The sequence below is a fragment of the Callospermophilus lateralis genome, unplaced genomic scaffold, assembly GCF_048772815.1.
Source record: "Callospermophilus lateralis isolate mCalLat2 unplaced genomic scaffold, mCalLat2.hap1 Scaffold_129, whole genome shotgun sequence".
NCBI classification, from domain to species: domain Eukaryota; kingdom Metazoa; phylum Chordata; class Mammalia; order Rodentia; family Sciuridae; genus Callospermophilus; species Callospermophilus lateralis.
In genome coordinates, this window is record NW_027512465.1 from 593,043 (window position 1) to 618,404 (window position 25,362).

The 25,362-nt window shown below is 33.2% G+C and overlaps 1 protein-coding gene across 1 annotated transcript in view; it reads right to left on the reverse strand.

Moving 5' to 3' along the window:
- Positions 1-1,023: 1,023 nt before the first annotated feature.
- The window catches only part of LOC143637782 (ephrin type-A receptor 6-like), an 89,127-nt gene continuing 64,788 nt past the window's right edge, over positions 1,024-25,362 (reverse strand). Inside the window, exon 4 of the mRNA XM_077108067.1 lies at positions 1,024-1,722. Within this exon, the coding sequence (XP_076964182.1) occupies positions 1,024-1,722 (699 nt within the window). The remainder of the gene's footprint in view (positions 1,723-25,362) is intronic.

The window sequence follows — 25,362 nt, forward strand, 5'->3', positions numbered from 1 at the left end:
ATCCTTTGAAAGTTCATATATATTACCCATGACCCTTATATAAAAACAAGTATTTTTTTTCCTTATTTATTTTCTCTGAATTTTTTAATGACTGTGAATATAGCATCAACCAAGATGTCAAAAAATTTAATATGGCACTGCCGGCAAACATCTGTATATAATTTATCTCTGAGAAGGAAATAACTCTAGTATGCTACAGTTTACCAAGAAAATAACTTTTTTTCTATATATGTGTTTTGTTTTTGAGTACTAAATACAAACATAATTGAATAGATGATTTTTATCAAGGGTATATAAAATCTTTATATAGATTCATTAAATTAATAAACCCTCATAAGATATTTCATATAAAAAAGGAAAAATGTCTCTCTTTTAAAATTACAGGTCTTTCATTATCTAACCCTGTGTAATGCTATACTTAACTAGCATTATGCAGTATTAATATATCCTAATACTTGGAACTTATACAAATACTGCTATTTTAATAAATAATTAATGTGTCATGTGGCTGGAAAGTGTACTTAATAATAACAAGGGATAAATTAATTTCTGAAAAGGTCAATACTCAACCTTCAACCTTCAAACACATAACACCTGTATAAACTAGCTTATTTTTTTTAAATAAAACACATGAATTACCCGTTTAAGTACACTTAAATACTATTCTTTTATTATAATTCAACATGAAAAATGCAATCATTTTTTAATGGTGTTTCAACATGACAGTGTCTCTAAACCACCAACACTGGGACATCAGGCAAATCCTATTTTGAATCCCCATTGGTTTTTATTACTGTGGTTTATTTTAGTATTCTTTATAAAAGTAGGTGAAAACCACAATACATAGTGTTTAACTCCTTTGTCAAAATAAAAATAATATATTTTCCCAGGAAGAAAAAACAGATTATACATTTTTCAAATAGATAATAGGAGTCGGTTTTTTCTGTAATTAGCTATTAGGAGCAGTATCAAATGTTTACTATTTTCAAATTATTGTAGAACATGTTTACTTTTAAAAAATAATTAAATGCAAAATAAATTATTTAAATGTTCCTTCCCATGGCAAGAACCCTCAATTTCTTCATATCCTGTACTGCAGATACACCTTCCAAGAGGAACCAGTCTATCTCCATCTGCTCCACAATATAGTTTAGGAGTATCACGCTCTTCAGCACTCTTCACACAAGAGCCCCGTACTTCGACCAAAGAGGAAGAGTCGACTCTTGGGATGGTATCAGGAAATATGGCCAAGTTTTGAACAGTGAAGGGACACTTTTTGTAGAAAACATGAACAGAGACCAGGGCAATGCATGCCCCAATGTCTTGAAATGACAGATAAAATCCCTTTCTTTCTATAGGCCCCACTTCACGAATTTCGGTGTTGAGTTTGAGGATGCAATCACCTAAATCCATCTGGGTAAAACTCTCATCAGCAGCAATTGTGCCAATCTTTATATACTGGCTTGGCTTGAATTTAATTGCATGGGACTCATCTGATTCCATATAATACAGATTAAAGGTTTCTTTGCAAGTCCCCAAGACCCAAGGGATGCTGTTACAATCCCTTAGTGTGAACTTCATTTCCACATAAATTTTCTGAACTGCATCACGTAAGATCCAGTTTGTTCGAAGCCAGTTGTTTTGGTTTGACTCCATTACATTGCATACCTGGTAAGTATGAATAGGCCTATTGTGTTCATCCATTTCAGTGATGGCATCCCACTGTGAAAAGAAAAAAAATTAAGTAATTATAAAATGATAATGGTGAAACGGAAACTTCCAAAAGTTTTAACAAAAAGTGAATTGAAAGGATACAAATGAAGCTGTTCAAAGCAATAATGCAACAGCATTTTAATCATGAGCCTCTGGTTGAAAGGATGGTTTCTGCAACTGACCATCCCTGTATGAATCTTGCCTTCTTACATATTAACTGTATGACCTACAGCAACTTTATTTAATGTCTCTAATTTCCTTAAGTGTAAAATTAAACTTAATATTACCCATTTTATAGGACTGTTATAAAGTATATACTACATAAATACATAAAGAGCAGTTTAATTATTTCCTGTAACACTAAAAGAACATAAAGAAGCATTCATTATCTGATAAAAAAAAAAGAAAAGAAAACAATGAGACCCACGATATATGCTCTCTGTTTTCCCCATCTGTCCTCATATCCAATTTGCCCCACATCACATCATGATGTTTTTTACAGTATTCAGTAAAATATTTACATGGTTCTTTGGGGGGATGTTTACATGGAGAAAAGGGCCAGAAAAATCACACAAGAAATATGAAACTACTCAAAGACAGTATATAATGATACTTAAAGTTGTGCATTATCCTTGATGTCAAATTTGTGAAAAAAATTGTTTCTTCGATCATTGACAGAAAAAAGATGAGGAGGAAGAGGAGGAAGAAAGGAAGAAAGAGAAATAAAGAAATTAGAATTGGACTCAATACCAAAGCAATTGATAAATTTCATCTTAACCAAGAAGAAAGAAAATACTTTACATTAGATTTCTAAATTTGAATTTGATTTCCTAAAATAAGAAAATAAATTCAAGATTGGTACAACTGTAAAAGAATATGAAATTTACTAACATATCTGGAAATTGGGACCTGAGACAAGAATATAAGTTTAAGGCCTTACATACAAAGTGTATAAATATTTTTAAGTAGTAAATCATACTTTAAATAAGATGAAAATTTAAATTTTTATATTCTTACTTTGTAAAGACAACTTCCTAACAACCTCAGATGCCAGGTCAATGCAAAAATACTTGTATTTTTTAGAATAGCAAGGGAAGTATGTGGTGGTCCACAGAGGGCTAGCCTCTAACTTCATTCAGTCCTACTGCTGTTCCATTCCTTGACTCTAGCTCCATATCAATCCATGAGGGCTTCACCATGTACATATGGTGGGCTATAAGCCTTCAGGTACAAGCTGTGCCCCTTTCCTGCTACCCAAAGCTGCCAACTTTGGTCTTCCATTTAGCTTGAGATGAGCAGAACAATGCACAGTATTTCCATTGGAGGATGGACCTCAAAAGGACATGGAGTTCCTGAAGGAAACCTGAGCTTGAAAAAGAAATTATGGGGTCTTGACTATCTGTGGTCTTATGAAAGAGGATTTATGTGGCAAATCTCCTCATCCCTCAAGGTTAGAGCTTCATGAAGAGGAGTGAGGCCAGAGGAGAGAAAGGGCAAGATCAAGAAAAGCTCTAGACACAGAGCATGGCCTTCCTTTTCTGGGTCTAAAGATGACAGGAAGATAAAGAGTACCCCAATTTGGAATTTGAAAATATTATAATTATTCTTTTTTAACATGCAGAGTTAAATATAATATTTAAAGAACCCAGTAGGTTCTACCTCACTATTAGTCGGTTAATGTAAACATTTACTTCAAAACACTTTTAACTTCATAAAATATACTGTGAATCTTACAGGTCACTTGTTAATAATTAATGAATTTATTGTATGTGTCAAGTTCCATAAAAGTGTGAAAATGAGGATACAAGGCTTGTTCTCAGTGGAAATATTATTATATCTTTAAAATAAAAAAATAAGAAAATGTAACTGATAGCATAGGTTTGTTTATAAGTAACAATGGAATGGGATATATAATAAACATAGTATGTGCTCAAATGAGAACTTATTCATGAATTGGAGTGGTTTGGAAGGATTGGCAATGAAGAAGGCACTTGACATGCACCTTAAAGACTAAAACAATTCAGTAAGGCAGAGGGGAAGATGTTGAAGCTAATGTATAAAACTAATCTACATGCCTACACTTTGAGAAAACTTTAAGATTGTACCACAGATATCTAATGGATTAAATTTCAAAATTTCATTCAAAACAAATACATAATTCATTTTCTATGTGTATAGATAAAGGTAGAAATTAGAGAAACATACAAATCAAACCACCATTAATTCTGTCATTAATTTGACAATTTGCTTCAGCTGCATTGCAGTCACTGAACCCAAAATATTCTAATTCCTTAATCTCCTGATACTAATTTTTTTTCAAATATGTTTTATGTTGGAATAAAATAGTATACTCATTGGCTATAATTTGGATCTGAAATATCTCCACCATGTTAAAGACTTGATTGCTAATCTGTAGCACTTTGGGGAGACTGGCCGAATAGAAGGAAATTAGATCACTGGGAGAGTGTTCTGAAAGGAGATATTGGTTATATACACACACACACACACACACACACACACACACACACACACACATCCTCTCTTTTCCCTTCATGACTGCCATGAGGTGAGAAGCTCCTCTGCCACATGCTCATTCCATTATGTACTGTGCTGCCACAGACCCAAGGGCAGTGATGTCAAGTGATCATGAACTGAAACCTCTGAAATAGTGAGCCAAAGTAAAACTTTCCTTCTTATAATTGGATTATCTCAGGTATTTGTCACAGTGAAAAAAAAATCTAACACACCATTATATAAAAATTTGCTAAGATACAATGTAGAAAAAAACTTAGTAAAGCAAACCATACATTTGCAAATCATTTCTGTTTTTATGGCCAACATAGGTAGGACAGAGATTCTTTTGTCTTGATTTTTTAAGCCCTTTCTTTAGATCAAGTTGTGGATAGATGAATTACGAAGCGATAGAAAAGGTTAAAAACTTCAAGTTTCATGATCAGTAAGAAGTTTTGCTTAAGCAAGAATTAGGTATAGTCCAAAGGACTATTTCTTTGGGCTACATGTTCATCTTGGATGTAATGACCTCTGAGGAAACTATACACTGAGTTTATACTCATTAAAGCTTTATACTCATTAAAGTAGCATAGAAAGGGCTGGGATGTAGCTCACTGGAAAAGCATTTGTCTTGTATTCACAAAGCCCTGGGTTCCACCCCCAGTTCCAAAAAAGACAAAAAAAAGTAGTAGTAGTAGTAGCACAGATTTTCATACCTTAATGGTATTCATTTTCATGATATCAGTAAGGAATCCAAGGCTCCCAAGTTAAAGTAATTGCTCATTGCTGGACTTGTACTGACCATGAACTAGAACCAAGGCTTCTGGCTTGATTTTTCATAGTCTATGATGTTTTGGCATCTTATAAAGCTTGCTGGAGAGAGTTGAGCAGATGAAAAAATTTCCCTCCCAGGGCTAGATAATTCTTAGAGATTGCAAAAGACTGACCTGAAGTGAATCTTTTATATGCCAAACAACCAACCCCAAGTCTAAATCCCCAAACACCCACTTATCTAACTCTCACACAGGCAGCCAATATTCCAATATTCCTCTTGTTCTAAATCATCCTAGGCTGGGTATGAGGCATTTAGAGACCACTCTTAAAGTACAAATCCCACAGGAATTATTTAAACTAACCATGCTGAAGTGCCTACTATGCAGTACCTTACCTTGGAAATCTCATTAAAGACTTCTGGCCTGGAGTTTTGCCATCTACCATCTCACCAAAACCTCTATTGTCTTTCATGGCATGTACAGACTCCCTCTGTGGGACTCATGAGTAAAGAAATGTACAGACTCCCTCTGTGGGACTCATGAGTATATAAATCTTCCAAAGCCATATTACTTTTCCTGCTATAGACACCACAACTATATCATAACATATCCAACCGTAACTATATCATAACATATTCAACATGCACATTCTTAAAATAAATAGTCATATGACTCTTAAGACATTCTTTCCCAGAAAATCTCTGAAGGAAAACTCATTCTTGCTAAAGCAACAGTTTTCATTAAGCAAGATAGTTCACATGACAAAACTTGCACTCATCATCTATAATTCATATATCCACTCCTGTACCCAAAGAAAGCAACTCATAAAGAACTGGAAAAAAAAATTTCTTTGTTCTACTTACACAGGCTGTAAGAACAAACATAGTTTATAAGATACTCTACTATGAAGAAGCTTCAGTGACTTGATTTTTTTGGTTTTCTGAGCTTTTTTGTGCACTATACATTGGCTTATTGCTTTTATATTATGATACTGTTAGTCTTACATGAAAAATATGAAAAAAATTAAGAGCAAAATGAATTCATGAAGGAGGAATCAGTATGTTTTGCTTCAGTGCCTGCTATATAAAAGCAAACAGCTGATGGAATTGACCAATACAATAGCAGAACTAATGAGATGTTTGATTATTTTCATCCTATATTTTCAACATTTAGGCGGTTCATGTATATTTAAACATTTCACAGCTGGAAAATAAGTATATTTGTTTTACTAGGGGTAACAGCATTTACCCACTGGATACATATGACAGGGCATTTATCTTAGTGCTGAGCTCTGCCATTCCCATCTCAATTGAATATTTCTTAGAACTGACAGGAGTACAGAGTTCTAAATAGTCTGTAGTGCATTTATATCTGAGCGCTCTCTTTAAAAAAACATCTCTACCCACATATGAAGTTTTTGTTTCCATAACAAGTCAAATAAACTAGGCAAAAAACTGAATTACTTTTGAGAATAGAAAGTTAGAACAAGAAAATTAATATTTAAAGCAGAAATATCATTGAAGAATCAGACTGCTTTCTTTTCTCACAGATATTAAAATAAGTCAAACACATAGCCTTTGTAGGGAAGGAATGTTCAGATAATAAATTGATTAAACTGACCATATATCCAAGTCCTCATATAAATGTCTCAAATGTATATCTTCCTCCTTTTGAAAAATATTTAGAATGCAACAGGAATATAAATTTTATTCCATAGTAAACTTTGAAATTTTAAGATAAAAGCAGATAATTTCTCAAAATGAAATGAACTACTGCAAAGCTAATTAAATTTTCAAAGAAAGTGAAAGTCCTGAAAATTCACTTAAAGAACTAGCAAAGGAAAAGATCAATCACTCTCAGACTAATAGGTTTACCTCTGTATCCCTAGAAATACATGGTAGGGAGGAAAGTCATGCCCTGACTATCTGAGGACCATACACAGCGGCAGGGTTTGCTGATTCAAGGGGAATAAAAATAAAAATCTGTAAAAAGTAATGTTATATGTACTGATAGGAAGGAATGAGACAGAAAACACTCCAAAAACATTGGAGAAAGACATTGCTGTACAGAAGTACTTTGGTCTTTACCTCTGCCTCCTAAAGAATAAGTATTCAAATGTAGATCAAAGCTTTTTCCTCCCTCTCCACTCTGTGCTTTAATAAAATTATTGATTCCTGAATTTATTTCTGCTGCAAACTGTAACAGATCCGAACTCATGCCAAAATGAAAAAAAAAGTTTGTGGAGAAATGTTTTTTTTTTTTCTTATCTTCTTATTCCTCAACATGTGGTTGTGATAAACATATAAAAGGGAAGCCATGCAGAGAAAAGACTACAACAAAGCACCATTTCAAAGATATGACTCCAAAAAAGTAAATGACCTTTCCAGTTGTCTAGTCTTACTGGCAGATGATTAATTAATAATGCAATAAAAGCAAATTATTCATTTTCCCCAATGAGCACTTATCTAAAGATATGTTAAAATAAAACAAAACCAAACTCCTGATGAATCCTTAATTCCTCGTCAGGTTCCCTATGTAATTTGTTCCACAGTGTTTTGAGTCTATGACTTAACTAATCAGTCCCACAGATAACCAAGTTTATTAGAAAAAGGAGCAAGAGAGAAGTAAACCATCAAATTCATCCTAAGAAAAAGAATGGTTCAGAATGAAGAGAAGCTTTTATTTGGTAAAATGACGTCTATCTGATTTGTTCAGAACATTCTTCCTGCCCCTTGCATAAGAAAAATAAACTATAGTTATTGAACACACAGGCAGCTCATTATGTAACTCTGTGGTGGCTTAATTTTTTAAAGCATATACATCTAATATTTTCTATCAATGAAAAGCTTCTTAAAGGGCCTTCTTATTCTAATATGATATTTTCCTCACAACCACTTAAAAATTCACTTTGAGTCAATATACTGACATAAACTTAGAAAATTAGTGCCCTGAATACTGCTGCTAGGCATGTAGTTAATAACATAAATCTGTTTTTGCAGCAGAAAAGCAAAGGCTCTGCATTTAAATGATAACTAGTTTCAGAGAACAAAATGAGAAGCAAAATGTATCATGTGCAGATACATTTCTATTTCACTTTGGGCAAACATAAAACTTTTTTATTAGTGCTACAAAGATATTTAATTTAAAAAGATATGAATTTGCTGGTATCTAGAAGACAACTGCTGAGACTGAGTAAGTTTTACAAATAAATTTATTACTTTTGTGGATTATTCCTATTAATAAAACCAAAATATTATAGCAATGAGGATAATTTCCACTAAGAAGAAAAGATCATCCCATTAAAAACATCAAATATTCATGAAGATTAAATGTCTGATAATAGAGTCCACCTTCTATATATCCAAAGATCTTAACTGGCATTATCAGAAGTCAAGAATTTACTGAACAAATGAAAAAAAATTCTGCAAATATCATCTTTGAATATTTATAGCAATACTACAGTAAAGAGATATCAAATATTCATCTAAATTATTCTGCCTTAATATTCAACAATACCTGAGGAGCATGCTAGGTTTCATGGGACTTCAGAAATATAGAAAGCACAGAATAATTATCTCACAAGCCACATTTAATTTAATTCTTGATCTTATATACATTAGCATTTGTATGAAGCGTTTAATCCTGGTTTTAGAGATGAAGGAACTGACCTGAAGAACAAATTATCTCACTTGAGATTTTAAAGAAAACACAAGACTAAACATCAAATGTATCTGAAAATGTATGCTGACCCATATGAAAGCTTTAAATTAAAATAAGTGTATGTAGAATGCTAGTTCAACAAAAGTAGAGACTTTGTGTTGTTCATCAATGCATCCCCCTTACCAAGGGAATATTTACAAAGCTCACAGTAGGTTCTTAGTATTTGTTGAATATTCAGGTGAATAGCACGAGGCTTGAATTCTAAATTAATTCTCAATGCATCTACTAATGTGGAGACTTATTGTTTCTTAGGTCAAGATTCTAAATATCATACATGTAAAGAAATATGTAAGCTTTTAGCACTCTCCCAAACCAGAAATGTTATTTTAAAGATATTAGAATAATGTAGCTGATTATAGATAATTCAGATGCCATGCCTTAGCTGAAGCCTAGAAACAACAAATGGCTTTTGGGGCATTATGCTAATGCACAAGATATTTAGTAGAAGAAAATTCAAGTTTAGAACTCTCCCTCTTTATATATCATATGTGTGTGTGTGTGTGTGTGTGTGTGTGTGTGTGTGTGTTTTCAAAATGGAAATAAGCAAAGAAGGAGGACAGAAAAAATTATTTTAGGAACATATGTTTGCATTGGGAGAGATAGTGACCCGAGCAGGCCATATGCAATCAAGGCTGCTTGGCAAGTACCCTTTAATTGAGCAGGATTTTAATAAAAAAGGACTACTTATAGATTCTGTCAAATCATCCATCTTTGCTCTAACTTTTAATTAAGTCCATCGTCTACAGCTGTAACTATAATTAATTTTATATTTTAAGTAAAAGGTACAGTATTTAAATACATTAATTTATGAATTGTTAATTCTTGCAAATATCAAGTATAAAATACTCAAACTGTACATATTAATGCAAATTGTGAGATACAAGTGTGATGTTCTATGCATGTTATAGAAGAAAATGATTACTAAAAGAGAACATATTTAAATATGTTAAATGCTGCTGAAAGGTGTAGTAAAATAAAGAGCTCAATGTATACTGCAATTATTAACAGAGAAGTTACTGGTGGCCAAGACAAGAAAACATTTGATGAAATGTTGCTATGGCATTCATCTTCATGCAGAAATCTGGAGAAGAGCTATTTCATATTGCAGACACATAATGAGTAAAATAATTAGTAGAGAATCTTTCAGGGTAAGATCATGATTCTCTATAAACCTTATTTTGTCAAATTTTGGCTCACTAATGTTGCCTTAACACTTCACAGTTATATTTTTTCTTGTTATTTTAAATACCTTAGATCTTCACAATTATATTAAAATTAAAACTTTAAGACTTCAGTCCCACTGGAATGACTTCTCATAGGACAACCTTGTTTAACATTAGAATTCTACATATGAACTCTGTTTGTGATCACCTCAAACACAATAGAACGGTCAAATGGTAAAAGAGCAGCAATAATAAATAAAATAAAGCAAATGAGGATTTGCATAGAGCAGTGATGATAAGGAGGCACTGAACTGTCATTCAGAGGGGTATGTGATTAGGTCTCCAGACCTCAGGGGACACCTGTCTCCCAAAAGTGATAAGACTAACTAGATGTTACCTATTGGGGATGAATACATCCACTTAGATATTTGAAGATTTGAAAGCATATCACTTGAAATGACTATGCTTTTTTTATTCTCTGCAAACTGGGAAATGGGATTATGATATACTGGAATATGATGATATTGTTTTACCCAAAGCTAGAGTTGTATATACACTAATAACCAAAGATGTTACTGTTTATTTCATGGAAACACAGTAGGAAAGATCAGAGTAAATCATGTATTTTCCCACAACTTTTCATTTTGGCTTATCTGTTCACTTTTACATAATAGGTGGGAGAAAACAGAAAGAAACCCATTGTATGACATATAATTTTTCTGGAAATGAACTCAAGTTGCACTGTGTATACAGGAATACCCAAGCAGATCTGGCAAACAGCCATACCCTGGAGAATTCTTTCCAATAGATTTTGTTACAATTAATTGTAAATACTGGTAGAAAATTCCTCCAAAAAAAAAAAAGAAAAGAAAAAAAGAAGAGAAGAAAACCTATTCCAGGAATGGGTTCTCAACAATGGAAAAGAGTAGGTCTTTACAAGCCCCAGAATTAGGTGAAGTTGGTAAAGATTTGTAGGAAATTAAAGCTTGTGCAAGAAAGGGAGTATCTGAGTTAAACTAATTTGACATATGCCTGTTGGTGTTTTATATGAGGATGATAAATTAATACAAGTATTACTAGATAAGTACTTAACATATGAAGTATGTTATTAGTTTTTGCTCTTCTATTTCTAAGCAGCTTTCAGATTAGTCAAAAAAATTGCTTCTTAGTACTTAATCCTTTTTCATTGTCTTTGTTCTCTGACTTATCTTTTTTTCTGTCCCTTTGTCTTGGTAAACCACTACTGGGAATGAAGTATTGCTAAATGGTGCTAAAGGTCACAAAGAGTTGGCTGGACAGTACTGTCTACCAGAAAGCACAGGCAAGGACAACCTTAACTCTCTCTGTACAAGGCTGTTTCTGTTTAGGTTAATGTGCTTTAGCTCAAACAGCATATTGAAGTCTGAATGACAGGGTGAAGATTTCCCTTGAATCTTAAAAAACAGAACAGAAAAAAAAAAGTAATCTGGGAATGTTTGCTTCCATTCTAAGTTCTCAGCTCTTCTGAGAATGAAATCTCTTTCATCTGAAATACTATTGTTGGTGTGTGCTCAGAATGCTAGTCTTCTGGAAGCTGCTTTAGCATTAGGACTGTGAGCAGGTCCCAGTCAGAACTAGAAATAGAAATAAGATCATCATGTTACGCCCTCTCCATTATACTATCTGGTAGTCGGCTTTTCTTTGCTGTGACTAAAATAACTGACAATAAAAACTCATAGAAGTTTATTTTGACTGATGGTTTTGGAGGTTTAGTCCATGGCTGGCTGATTTTGTTGCTCTGGGATTGAGATGAGGCAGAACAATATGGTGGAAGGGCATGCCAAAAGAAAGCTGCAAAGCTCTTTGCAGCTGGAAAACAGAGAGTGTGTGTCAACAAACACAAGGAGCCAAGGACCTATTTCTTGCAGCCATGTCCTACCTGTCTGCAGTTCCCACCAGTAATGTATTATTCCACCAGAAGAATAAATCCTTTGATGAGGTTATAGTTTTCCTAATCTTACCATTTCACCTCTGACCTGTCCTCCATTGCCACATGAGTTTTTCAGGGAACTTTTTGTACACAAACCATAACACTACCCAATCCTGTTCTCCAAACAATCCTATAAACTACTTCAGTTTAATATTCCTAAGGCATAATTCTTAGCTAATCAAATTCTTTCTCTAAAGAAAATCAGGTTTACATATACTTCTTCAAATGGCATTTGATGCTGCATGAGCTGACTTCAGTTAAGTTTAATTTCACTTCTTCCATGAAGCAGATGCTGTCAGAGTTCGGCCCACTTCCTATAACTTTTCAGGATGTGTTAACATCAACTCTATGTATGAAGGCTGAACCCCTGAAAAAAAAAGAAAAAAAAACTATAGAAGTTTTCTCCGTATACGTGACAGGTCAGCAGTGCTAAGAAATTAATACCCCTAGGAAAAAAATCATCAAAACATGATTAGTAGAATTTAGTGAATGAGACATGTTTTATACCATTTCCCTGAATGTCCTGGTGGAATTAAGCACCAATTATCTATGATATCAAGCAGTTTTATAAAGTGCCCTTTAATGTTGACATCATCTTCTTTCTGCATTACTTTCCTCCCCAATCCATGCCCCTGAATTTTCCAAACAAACTACCAAATTTTTGTTTCAGCACTAGTTTATGAAGGACCTAGAACAAGACAGTGGGCATGAAAATGATTCCCAGAAACAGGTACCCCAGTAACTGTATTACTCACTGTCCAAATGGCCAAGGACTCCACTGCTATTGAGATAATAATGAATGCTGCTATTCTGAAGCATCTCAACTGCCAACATTATTTCTGTGGTAAAGTGGGATTTCATATAGGCAGAGGCTAACATTCAAGTAAGTAATATATTTAGGATTTGAGTGAGTTACACTCCAATAGCAAAGGTAATTTATAAGGACAATGGTCATTGTTAAGTGCTATCAATGCACTGAAGAAAGAACAACAACATATTCAACTGATCCAACCTCCAACTCTTGGAATATTCTGACACAGAAGGTGTTAATAATATCAGGTGGATATGCAGAACAAGATCAGAAGTTGAAATCAATAAATAAAACTGTAGAGAAAGATGACTGTTTAGCCATGATGTATCTCCTGCAGTAAAGTCAGGATGGACAGGGAATGATTTAAGTTCTAGATTGATTATAGATGGATACATTTGTATTTAAACACTGAGATTTTCCTGAAGTCTGTGTGTGTACAAATGTGACTCCCTCATTATTGCTAGACAATCAGCAGCCTTTCTTTGTCTGGGAGACATTCAAAAGCAACATCTCAGTCAGGTGTCTGGCAAAATGAAATCTGCCCCATTAGAGCTGTCCCTTCCCTCCCAACTTAAGAGTTCAAAACCAATAATGAAGATCAATTTTGGGTATAAACCAAATATAGATATACACTGCCTTCATTGAAATGGAAGGGATTATTCATCTGAAGGACCAAAGGACCAAGACAATGTATTCAGGCAAGAACTGCAAAACCATGGTTTTTAATGGATCTTGAGACTGTTGGGCAATAGAGGAAAGAAAGACAGATCACAGTGAGTTGAATGATATGTGACTATTCACTGAGGACTCTGGGTTAATGGAAGCTGGAGCTGGAGTTGGTATAATATACTATTTTATTAGGATACTTCTTCAAAGCGTGTGGGAGGAGGAATGATGACCTAGAATCAAAAGGATAATATTTATTCAAAGTTTAGATAATGGGTTCAAAAGAGTCCAACAATGGAGTGCACAAGAGTGGGTTTATTACATAACACTAGGGAAGTGCCAGCTGACTATGTTCCTGTGCCTAACCCTTTCATAAAACAGGTAAGCCAGAGAAGGAAGAAAGGGAGGAAGGGAAGGAAGGAAAAGAAGGAAATAGGATATTGTGGGAGAAAAGTGCAAAGGAGAACACCTTCATCTTGAAAAACAGTCTTGGTTGTTTTTTACAGACCAGATTTGAAGGTTGTAGGGAGAGTTTGCTTATAAAAGTAATTCCCCAGTGTCAATAGTAATGCTATGATTTTGGAATATCTGAGGCCAGAAGGCAAGACTTAACCAGAAGAGAAAAGATGAGTGAAATTATTCGAAGTGCCAAAATAGGTGGCCAAGTTTCAGTGGCAAACTTAGGGATATGTGGCATTAGCTAATAGATTATTCTCAGGAATTAATCAGATGGGAAGCCAGAGAGGGTACTGCAGGACCTACAAAACCAAAGAATTTCAAGACTACATGCCATCACAGGCTGTCAGCTCCGACAATGAAAAAAATCACTATTCTAGACTACTTTCTGCAGTGCACCAGTTCTCATACCCCAAGCCCATTACCATAACACACACCTCAAAGTAGTCCTTCACCAAAGGACCCTAGGGGATTGGGTAACAATTATACCAGCTCACATGCCCTGAGTGGCATAACTAAGACACCCCAAAGATATGATTGTCTTTATGCCGTTTTGTCAGTATCAGGTTCCAGGTTCTCTGCAAAGCATGTAACAGGGAAAAATGAAATCATCACTATAACATTTTTGTTACTTTCTCTTTTTACCTATTCCTATAATTCTCTTACCCTAATATTTCTCTCTACATGTTCAAAGTTATTCACAGTTAAGGAAACTATATATAAAATAAAAACTTCCCAATATTTCCAATCAAATCTGAGTTTTGTTTGTGTGGATATTTGGTTTCCCTTTCTATTTCCTGAGCAACATATTTATTACTGAAAAATATACTACATGGGACAACTGCACATCTACATGCAAAATATGAAGTCAAGACCTCTTTCTTATGTCATACACAAAAAATAATGAAAAGTGGTTTACAGACCTATGTGTAAAAGCCAAAACTATAAATATCTGAAAACACAGAAGTGAATCTTACTTTAGATTATTCAATGGTTTCTTAGTTATAAAAAAGTGTCCTGTCAACTAAAAAACAAAAATTAAATAAATTAAAAATGGGCCAAGTATTTGAATAGACATTTCTCCAAAGAAAATAGACAAATGGCTAATAAGCATATAAAAAGCTATCAGAATCATTTTCCATTAGAGAAGCCCAAACCAAAACTAAAGTATAAAACTACTCCAAACAAACTGGGATGGCTAGAAACAAAATAACAGACAATAATGAAAACATGGAGTAATGGGAACCCTCAAACATTACTATTGGGAATGTAAAGAGGCACAATCACTATAGAAAATGATCTGTCAACTCTTTAAAAATGTTAAATATAATGTTACCATGTGACCCCTTAACTCCACTGCTAGGTATCTATACAAGAGAATTTAAAATATTTCCATATAAGAACTTATACATGAATATTTATAGCAGCATTCTTCATACTAGCCAAATGTTCAGACCCAAATATTCATCAACTGATGAATAGATAAATAAAATGTGGTATATTTACAAAATTGAAGAGTATTTGTCAATTGGAAGGACTGCCAAATTATTCCTAATAAAAAGAAATATAGCAACATGGATATATCTTGAAAATCTTATGCTAATTGGAAGAAGCCAGACACAAAAGACTGCATTTATTATATGTTTCCATTTATATAAAATGTCAAGAAGAGATAAATCCATAGAAACAGAAAACAAAAACAGTTAATTTTTTGCCTGAGGGTGGAAGTGGGGGTTGAGCAGGCACTCCTCATGAGCACAGAATTTCTCTCTAGGATGCTGAAAACACTTTTAAACTCTTTGTTGATGAATGCCCAGCTCTGTGAATATACAAAAACCTATTAATTGTATACTTTATACTGTGACTCTCATATGACATTAATTTTATCTTTATTAGTTATCTTTTTGAATTCAATGTTGCATAATGTTCACTCTTTTCCCTCTTGGACCTTATGTCTGTATTATTTAAGATGGTGTAGTTGAAAGCTGAACAATCTTAGGGAGAAAAAAATAATTGTCTTATTTCTGTAATATTTCTGGAAAAGAAGGAGACTGTCTCATGGAAAAGTATATTCCAGAAGTCAACTGTTATGACACAGTCCTGGTTTCCAGTGTTTATTTCTTGACTTTTGTCTCCCTTACAGTACATGGAGTTAATACACATGGATATAAATACAGCTACGCAACTCAGAGCTTAAATCCCTATATTTTTTTTCTTAAATTTGCACTTTAGAGTCACATACGATTGTTAATTATGACCTAGTATATGAATAAAAACTATGTGATCTGGGAGATTCATTTTGGTTCTCAACTATTAATAAAATCAAAATATATTATATATAATACTTATAATCAAGAGTTTATTCTAATAATTTAATAACATGCGACATAGCATAATAGCTAATATGCATTATATATTGAAAATATTGGTTCCTAAAATAAAGGAGATTCATCCATGTTAATGAAGGAAAGTATGCTGGTAAGGTAATAGTCAGGAACCATTAGGTTAATATATAAGCCAATCAGATATTCCCTTTTAAAATATGAATTGAGAAACAGGAGATGGGAGATGAGATACAAATGGGATTGGTAGTAACTCTTTGAAAGTAAATCTGAAAGTTTATTATATAGCATAATTATAAAGACAATGTGAATAATGTGGAAATTTAGCTGATGAAGAAACAGATGAGTGGGAATAACTAAAACTATAAATTCTTCCCACTTCTTGTTTTACTTCTACATTCTCTTGGTATATGATTTCTCACTATCTGATTTATACCTAGACACCTCACTCTTCACTTAATTCCAAATTTATGTATACAGCAGCCTTTTTGACATACTTAGATATCTGCCCAATATGTAGCATGAATAATGGGTGCAACAGATCTCTTGATTCTATTTACTCACATCCCCCCACCCGGCCAGTCTTATCCATTTTAGTAAACACAACCACAATCTGCCATAAAGCCAAGGCCAAAGTCTAAGAATAATACTTCATTTATTGTCCCCTCTTCAAATGTGGCATTTATTCAAGAGCTAAGCACAGACATCATACATTCAATTTTCTCCATCTGTTTTGCTAATAATTTAAATGAAACCATCACCATCTCTTGCTGGCACCATTGCAATCTCCATCCAATCAGTCTCCCTAAATTTCTTCTCATAATCAACTTAATAATCATAATAAAACAAGAATGACTTTCAATAATACAATTATTGGGATCTCATCAATAATGAAGACTCTAAATTTTATCAATAGAAATAACAAGCACTTCATAGTCATGGTTCACTAATACCCATACCTCTCTCCTACAAACAGTAATAATGCCATATAAATAGCCAGTACAAGACAACTGAAATCATTCAATAAATATGTCACCATCAATATTAGTAATATTATTGATCAATGTTATTAATAGTATTTATTGAATAAATACAAAGACTTTGTAAGAAATGTTACCCATAATCCTCACAAAAATCTAATAAAGAAGGTACTAGTGTTATCCACAATTTACATTTAAGAAGACTGAGTCTTAAGGACATTGAGTCTTATATTCCAAATGCTGAAAACTTGCAAATAAACTGAAAATTAAAATCTAAAAGGAACCATGACAGTAGTGCATGGAGAATCCCAAATTCTAGGAACAATTGAATCACATTATCTTGAAAGAGTGCAAACCTCCTAACTCTCACTCCCAAGACTTCAGGTTCTCTCTTGAAATAGTTGCTGTGAGGCATGACTTTACTACATTTTCTCTCTGTCTTGAGGTCCAATAGTTCAGTTTGGGGGGAAGATGTCATGTATGTGTGTCATTATTAGAAAAATTCTCTCTACTGAGTTTTTGTTCATTATATATAAAATATATATATTTTATATAAATAAAAATTATATAAAATATATTTATATAAATAAAAATTCACAAAAATAAACTTTTTCCAGGTGCCTTTTTTTTAACTTAAAAGAACTATAATGTGACTTGGTTATTGACTCCCAGGGATTCCATTATTTTCAAGTCACCAGTCAGCATTATAATGACAGGCATTACCAGATGACTGAGATTTAATAACGCAAATTATACTGTTCACTCATAAGATTCTCCTAGTTTCTGATATATTCCAATTATAGACAATATAGTGAAACAGGAGAGTTTCATTGATAGTAAGCACACTTCTGCATATATGAAAGTATTTCCAAATATCAAAGACTCAATTTTGTATCTTCATTTGTTTTTAATATTCAAAATTGAAAGCGTCTGTGTCCAATATGTTAATGTCTTTAGCTATCTAGCATATTCAATGATATTTTTTCCTTTATTTATTACTCAAATATTCCCCAACCACTTAGATTCCCTCCCTTTTGGATCTTGTGTTCTGATCCACCATTGTCACTGCATTTCTGTTATTCAAATTCCCTTCAATGACTCCTTATTAACATTCACTTATTTTTGTTTCCAAATACTCGGCATATTATTCCTGCTCTGTTCAGCATAATTTTGCTAACTCCAAAAGTTATTTATTTCATCAAAATTATATTTTTCTTATCACTGTGGTTCAGATTTTCTGTACCTTTAATTTCCCACTCCTGTGTTGTGGTTTGTATATCTGGACAATATTTTTTCACTTTCAATTAAATTTTATTTTAATGCCTTTCTGATAAAAAGGACAATTCTTCTACCATATCAATGCATATAAAATGTGTCTTCTAATTTAATTCTAAACTCCATAACTTGCTGTTTACATATATATTTTAGTTTCATTCAAATGTTACTATACTCAATTAGAAACAAGGAAAATTCCATGTGAGTCTATTGGTTTTCATTACAGAACCTGGAAAATCTGATGGTAGTGAGCTCTGAGGTAAGTGCATTATTTGTTTCTATTTCAAATCAATCTGTTCACCATTGTTTAGTAGATCAATGGGCCGTAGCTGTCTGGGCACAGTTACACTTTCTAATTCATTCATTAGGAGTATTTATTATCACCTGTGTGCCCTTTACTAGAACAATTTCTTAATAAGCTTCTAAAAGAGGGGAGAATGTGAAAAGGAGGATTTTCTGCTAATTACCAATCTCTTAGCTGCTTCTCTATGTACATGGATTGTTACTTAAGAAAGTTTAGAAGATACTTGTGTAGAGATTCATACTTACTGAATAATGTTTTAAATTTTCTTTTCATGTTCTTTTTACGCTGTAGAACACTTTTCACTTAAACAACCTCTGACACTGACCTGCTGATATATTTGCTCAGGAATGAAGAGGGCATGTTTACTCCATTACCACTGAAATATGATTCACATAACTATGAAAAAGGATATGTTTTTAACATTTTTATTCCCTAGAGCTACCAGCAAATGATTCCTCTACTGATTTCTTCAAAGCATTTTTCATATCCCACAAACCACAGTTTGTACTGCTCCTACTTGTGAGGATTGCTTTTCAACTGACTACTTTTTTTTAAAATTTTTGTAGTTGTTGATGGACTGAATGCCTTCATTTTTATTTATTTTTTTATGTAGTGATAAGGGTCAAACCCAGTGCCTCACACATGCTAGGCAAGTGCTCTGCCACTGAACTATAGCTCCAGCCCTGACAACTGTTTTTTAATTAAAATGCATTCATCTGAAAAGTAATTAGCATAATGTATAAAAAGGTGGGAAATATTGGACTTACTGACATGGATAAAACACTGAGTTTTTGTTCATTATATATTTTTAAATCATTGAATTCCATCTGTGAAGTGAAAATATTTTTTCAATAAAAATTGTACAGACCCCTACTTTCAAAGTTCTGCCTGCTTCTCTGCATGTAAAAGCACAATGATTGTTTAAAAATCACATTTTCCTTTTCACAATTAAATTTGAAATTTTCCAAAAATGAATTAAGAAAACACTAGGAGTATTGGTACAACTGAATATAAACAAACATAACTTGCACAATTTTTGTGAAAACTCTTTATGTATCAAAAATTGTTTTCCTTCTGCTTTCTTTGAAAATATACTTTACCAAATACAATAAACATTCCCTGCATAGGCAATAAAAAACCATAAACATTATGAATAAATATCAATAATATTCATATATAATATTGATATTAAAATACATAGAATTATGAATAAATGTAAGCAATATAAAAAGCCCAAGGATATAAAAACTCTAACAGTAAAGACAAACATGGTCCACTTTTTTTGGAGGGAACCCTGTCAGCACTCACCAGATTTATAATTTTGATATTCTTTGATATAGTACTTACATTATTAAAAATATATTCTATGAAATAAACCACAATAGTGTACACTCAGTATTTCTTGTTGTGAAAAATTTGTACAAATGGAATATATAGAATAGGTAAATAGATAAATTACAGTTTTCCTACATTTATGACTATACTATCAATGTTAATATAGCTCACTAATCCTTCAAAACATTTAATAACACATTCAAAAAGTATTTAATAAAAACCTGCTTTTATTGATTTTTATGTTGGGTACATATCAGTTAAAATCTAAGACAAATTCTCTGCTTCCATGAAAATTTATTTGTAGATAGTTTAAATATATATATATATATATATATATATATATATATATATATATATATATACACACACACACACACACACACAAATATATATTTGTTGATAGACCTTTTTTATTTATATGTGGTGCTAAGAATCAAACCCAGTGCCTCACACATGCCAGGTAAGTGCATTACCACTGAGCCACAGCCTCAGCCAGTGTAGATAGTCTGTTTAGAAAGGAATTTAAAAAAAAATACCAGTAGTAAAGTGCTAGAGAGAAAAATAAAGTGAGGTAAGATAGGGGTGAGTGAATGATGGAGGTGTTCTTTTATATGATGTAATGGGGAGCACTTCTCTGATGTGGTGATATTTGAAACCTGACTCCAGTGCAAGCTAACAAGCGATCTCAAAGAACTCAAAAGGAAGAGGAAAAGGTAAGATCAAAGGGCACAAGTGAAGAGCAAACACAGTTTATTTGAGAAACAGCAAGGGGCCAGTGCACTAGAGATCAGCTTGCAAGGCTGGGCGTGGTAAGAAATGAGTTCAGAGAGCTTTGGGGAGTAAGATCACAAAGACTCTGGCGTGCTGTCAGGAGGATTGTGGCTTTCACTTACAGTAAGATTTCAAACCACTATAGGGTTTTGTCATGAAGAATGACAAGATCTGGCTTACATTTTAAGTGGGTCACTCTGGTTGCTGTCTAGATAATTGGCTGAAGGAAGGAAGTGAGGAAGGGACACCAGGTAAGATGCTATTGAAGTGGTGCAGGTGGAGGGAGACAGAGTCTGAATTAGGAGAGCTGCAGCAAGAGTAATGATTCCATATAGATTTTAAGGTCATCCCGACATGATTTGTTAATGGTTTGGATATGGTGTACAAGAGAAAAAGAGGAACTGTCAAGTGTGAGATAAATTAGCACATTCTGATATAGAAGGTAGTCTGTGATATATTGTCAGGTGAGATAAAAGACATCTGCAGAAAAAAATGTGTATATTGGGTACATTTTATTAAGAAAAAGAGATCTGGAAAGGTAGATATTAAGATTTAATGGCAGAAAAATATGTATAATCACTCTATTTTTTATTTCTAAAATGGCCAAGAAAAATAAATGCCAACTTTTTCCTTCAAAAAATGGAGGCAGAAGGTGGAAATCTGAACATTTGACTCCACTGATTTTGATATTATTGAGTATGCTAGCATGTATTATCCGTCTAATTATTATTTGATTATGTTTTTATTTTTTGGTGGTACTGGGGGTTGAATCCAGGGTCTTACACACCCAAGGCACTGTTCTACCAGAGTTTTATATCCCTGGCCCTCTACATAACTTTTAAAGCAATTGTAAAAGCCTAACTCACTGGAAGAAAAAAGAGATTAAAATATGGATGATGAGTTTTTAAATTAGAAGTTAATGTAATTCAGATAAATGACTTGGAATTTTCAATACCATAAATACTAAATGAATCTCCAAATACAACTTTTCAATTGACAGTAATTTAATCATTGGATATATAAATCTTACCATCTTCATTTTTCTATGACATAGAAGCTAAGCTGTATTTCCAAATGTAATCTCACTTAAAATTAAAAAAGAAAAAGGACATTTGATTAGTATACCAAGCAGCATGGGAAACCTATCAGCATATAGTACAGTGGAAAAACAGGCTATGGAATAAAATGTCCTGTATTCAAATATTTCCTATGACATTGGATAATAAATAAATTTAGAAAATCTACATGGTCTTTGTCAAGCACTGCACTGAGTGGTGCTTATCAGACCATTCAGAAGTATCACCCTCTTGGTTGGAGAGTGCAGTGGGATATACTTAATGATGACAGTCTCTTCCTGGTACACAATAAAACAAAAGGAAAAATTGCCAGTCTTGATGATAATAAAGGATTACATTTTCCAAGAACTCTGGCCATATAGTTTCTTTCTCTCTCTGTTCCAAGTACATTGCAGTTTTCTAGACTGCTGAAAAACCATCTCAACCCCCTTTGACTTTATCAGTCCTCTTTGTCTCCTTTCTACCTTCCTCCCTAAAGACAGTGCTACTTTCATTACCACCCCAAGTAATATTTTATCATAAACATCTTAACATCAGGGATTGTCTCTCAAATACCTAAATCCTCTTCAGCAAAAAAGTATGTGCATTTTTACCAACAGGCATTAGTAACAGAGTAGTTAATTAGAAGCATTTTGTAAATACTATACATTTACCAAAAATTCATCCTCATTAGAATAAAAGATAATAAAACTTCAAAGGTGTATTTTAATTTCTTTGTGTCCCAAATATGAGATAAGGTATGCAAGAAAAGAGAACTGAATCAAATGAGAGATTAAAAAGTAATTCTGGGTAGTCAGGCACAGTGGTGCATGTCTGTAATCCCACTGGCTCAGGAAGCTGAGCAGGAAGATCACAAGTTAAAAGCCAACCCTAGCAACTTAGCAGCTAAGAGAAACTCTGTATCAAAAAAATAAACAAACAGGACTAGGGATGCCTAGTTAAGTGCCTCTGTGATCAACCCCGCAGCACACCAAAAAAAAAAAAGTGCTGGGTAGACAAATAGAAGTTACTGGACTTGTGTCATTTAGTTATAAGAGCATATAAGAGCAATATTGACCATGCTGGGGCAGGGAGAGGGGGACTAGCCTTCTGCCAGAGAATTTCTTAATTATTTATTCTGATAAAAGAGATTTGAGGGACTGGGGTTGTAGCTCAGTGTTAGAGCACTTGCCTTGGATGTGTGAGGCACTAGGTTGGATCCTCAGCACCACATAAACATAATAAACAAAATAAAGGTAAAAGAATTTGATCTTTAAAAAAAGAGAGAAATTTGAAACAGTGAATTAATTAAGGAATAAGTAATGAACTTTTTTTTCCACAATCATAACAATACTGCCAACATTGAATATCAGTTCTTCATTAAGTAAAAAGAAAACCAAAACATTCTCACTAAAATAGACTTCATAAACAAGAACAGTAAAAGAATGAAAAATAAAGCTGGGCTAAATTATAAGAAAATTATATCTAGCCAGTACCACCTTTCTTAAATCAATAATTCTAACAGAAATTATTTCAGTGTTTAATAATGAAGTAGTAATTAGACATATTAGACATCAGTAGACAATTGTCAACATGGAGAATGACAGTTACAATGTCTAGGCAGCAATGCAGACTACTTGTAAAGTAATAAAAAGTAGATAAAGTTGAACTTGGACATATAAACTAAAACAGTAATAATAAAAAATGACTTTACAGATCATAAGGTTAAAGAGTTGAGAAATAATTAGTGATTAAAGAGTAAGGAAATCTTAGATTACTATTCATGAATAATGATCATTTGTTTCTCTTCAACTTCCATTGTTCAGTTGTTTTAATTTTGAAAATCCAATTACCACAGTCATTTTTCCATGAACTAATATATCACAACTGAGAAAACAACACAGTCTTTGATTTCACAGAGCTAAAACCTCATGAAGGAGTCAGCCACAACTCAGTGCGCCTCAGAACAGCAAGGGCAACAAAGGTTACCCTAGCGTTGCACAAAGGGTACCATGGGAACATCAGTGATTATCTCTGCCTAAGCAGTCATAGGCTTTATAGATTAGGGCATAGAATCAGTATTCGAACTAAGGCAGGAATAGTTTTGAGCAAAGTAAGAACTAGAAACTAAGAGAAACAGTACTAGGTATAAATAAGCACATTAGAAATTATCACACAGGATGTAACAATAGTTCTTGTGGTTGAAACATAAAGCCAATGGGGAAAGAAGGGACATAAAAAAATAAGCAAATACCAGGTTTCCATGAACCTTTAATATCTGCTAGTCACCATAACTTGGGATACTGACTAGTCATTGAAGGTTTTAAGACTATTCCCCTAAACAGAATTTCATTATTTAGAAGACATAATGATCCAAATCCATTTAATGTAGTGAACTCTACATAAACTATGGATTGTGAGTGATAATAATATGTCAATACAGATACATTGATCATTACAAATGTGCCACACTGGTGGGAAATTTTGAAGCCCTGGGGAAAGCTATGCAAGTGTGAGGTTAAGGGTTTATGGATAATCTCTGCACCTTCTGCTCCAGACTTCTGTGAATATATAACTGCTCTAAAAATACAGTCTCTTCTTTTAAAAAGGGAGAAAACCTGAAGATTTTTTTTACTGAGAACATGCTAATTTAGTTTAGATTTGCCACATTTTCTCTTTTCTACATACACTTTGAAGACTGATAATATTTTCTAAATACCAGAATTAAAATGATTTTATTTGTCATATATCTGTTCTTTTTCACTTTTCTGTGGTGTTTAATCTTCTAATTTTATTGACAATTGCATACATATTTCATCATTTAATGATAGCTATAAATCTAGAATGACATTTATGTGCTATGCCAAATATTTTAAATTTATCATTTCACTTAACTCCTAAAAAAACCCCATAAAGGTAAGCAATATTTTAGTTAGTTTACGGACTAGGAAAATAAGTATAAAATAAGTTGACATAGTTAAATGAACATGAGCAAAGTCAAACTCATCTATTTTTATTTTATAGAACTAGTAATATATGCTATTTATTTGAGTAAGCTTGGAACCTATTAAATCTCCAAGACATAACTTAAGAAAATCTTCATTAACCTGAGTCAAATATAAATTAGCTGATAGTAATATTTCCCTGGCTGCACAATTCAGACAGTACAAGAATGAGTGAAAAGTACTTCATTTTAGGGAACCTGTTGGCTCTGACATCCATATTGGGCAGCACTGTCATATACAGGACTACTGGATGGGAAAGTAGATATGAAATAAGAAAAAAACACTTATGAGAATAATTTCACCAACACAGGGTAAAGATGATGGTACTTTGACTATGGATTGCAATAATGGGGTTAAAGGTAATCTAATTCTGGGTTTATTTTAAAGCAATGTCACAGAAATGTGTTTTCTTGATTGATTGTACAGTCTTTGTAAAATGATCTCAATATACCTCCAATATTTTTTTATTGAGGAAGGGGATTCTAGAATTTCTCTTTTGTGAAACCATGAAGA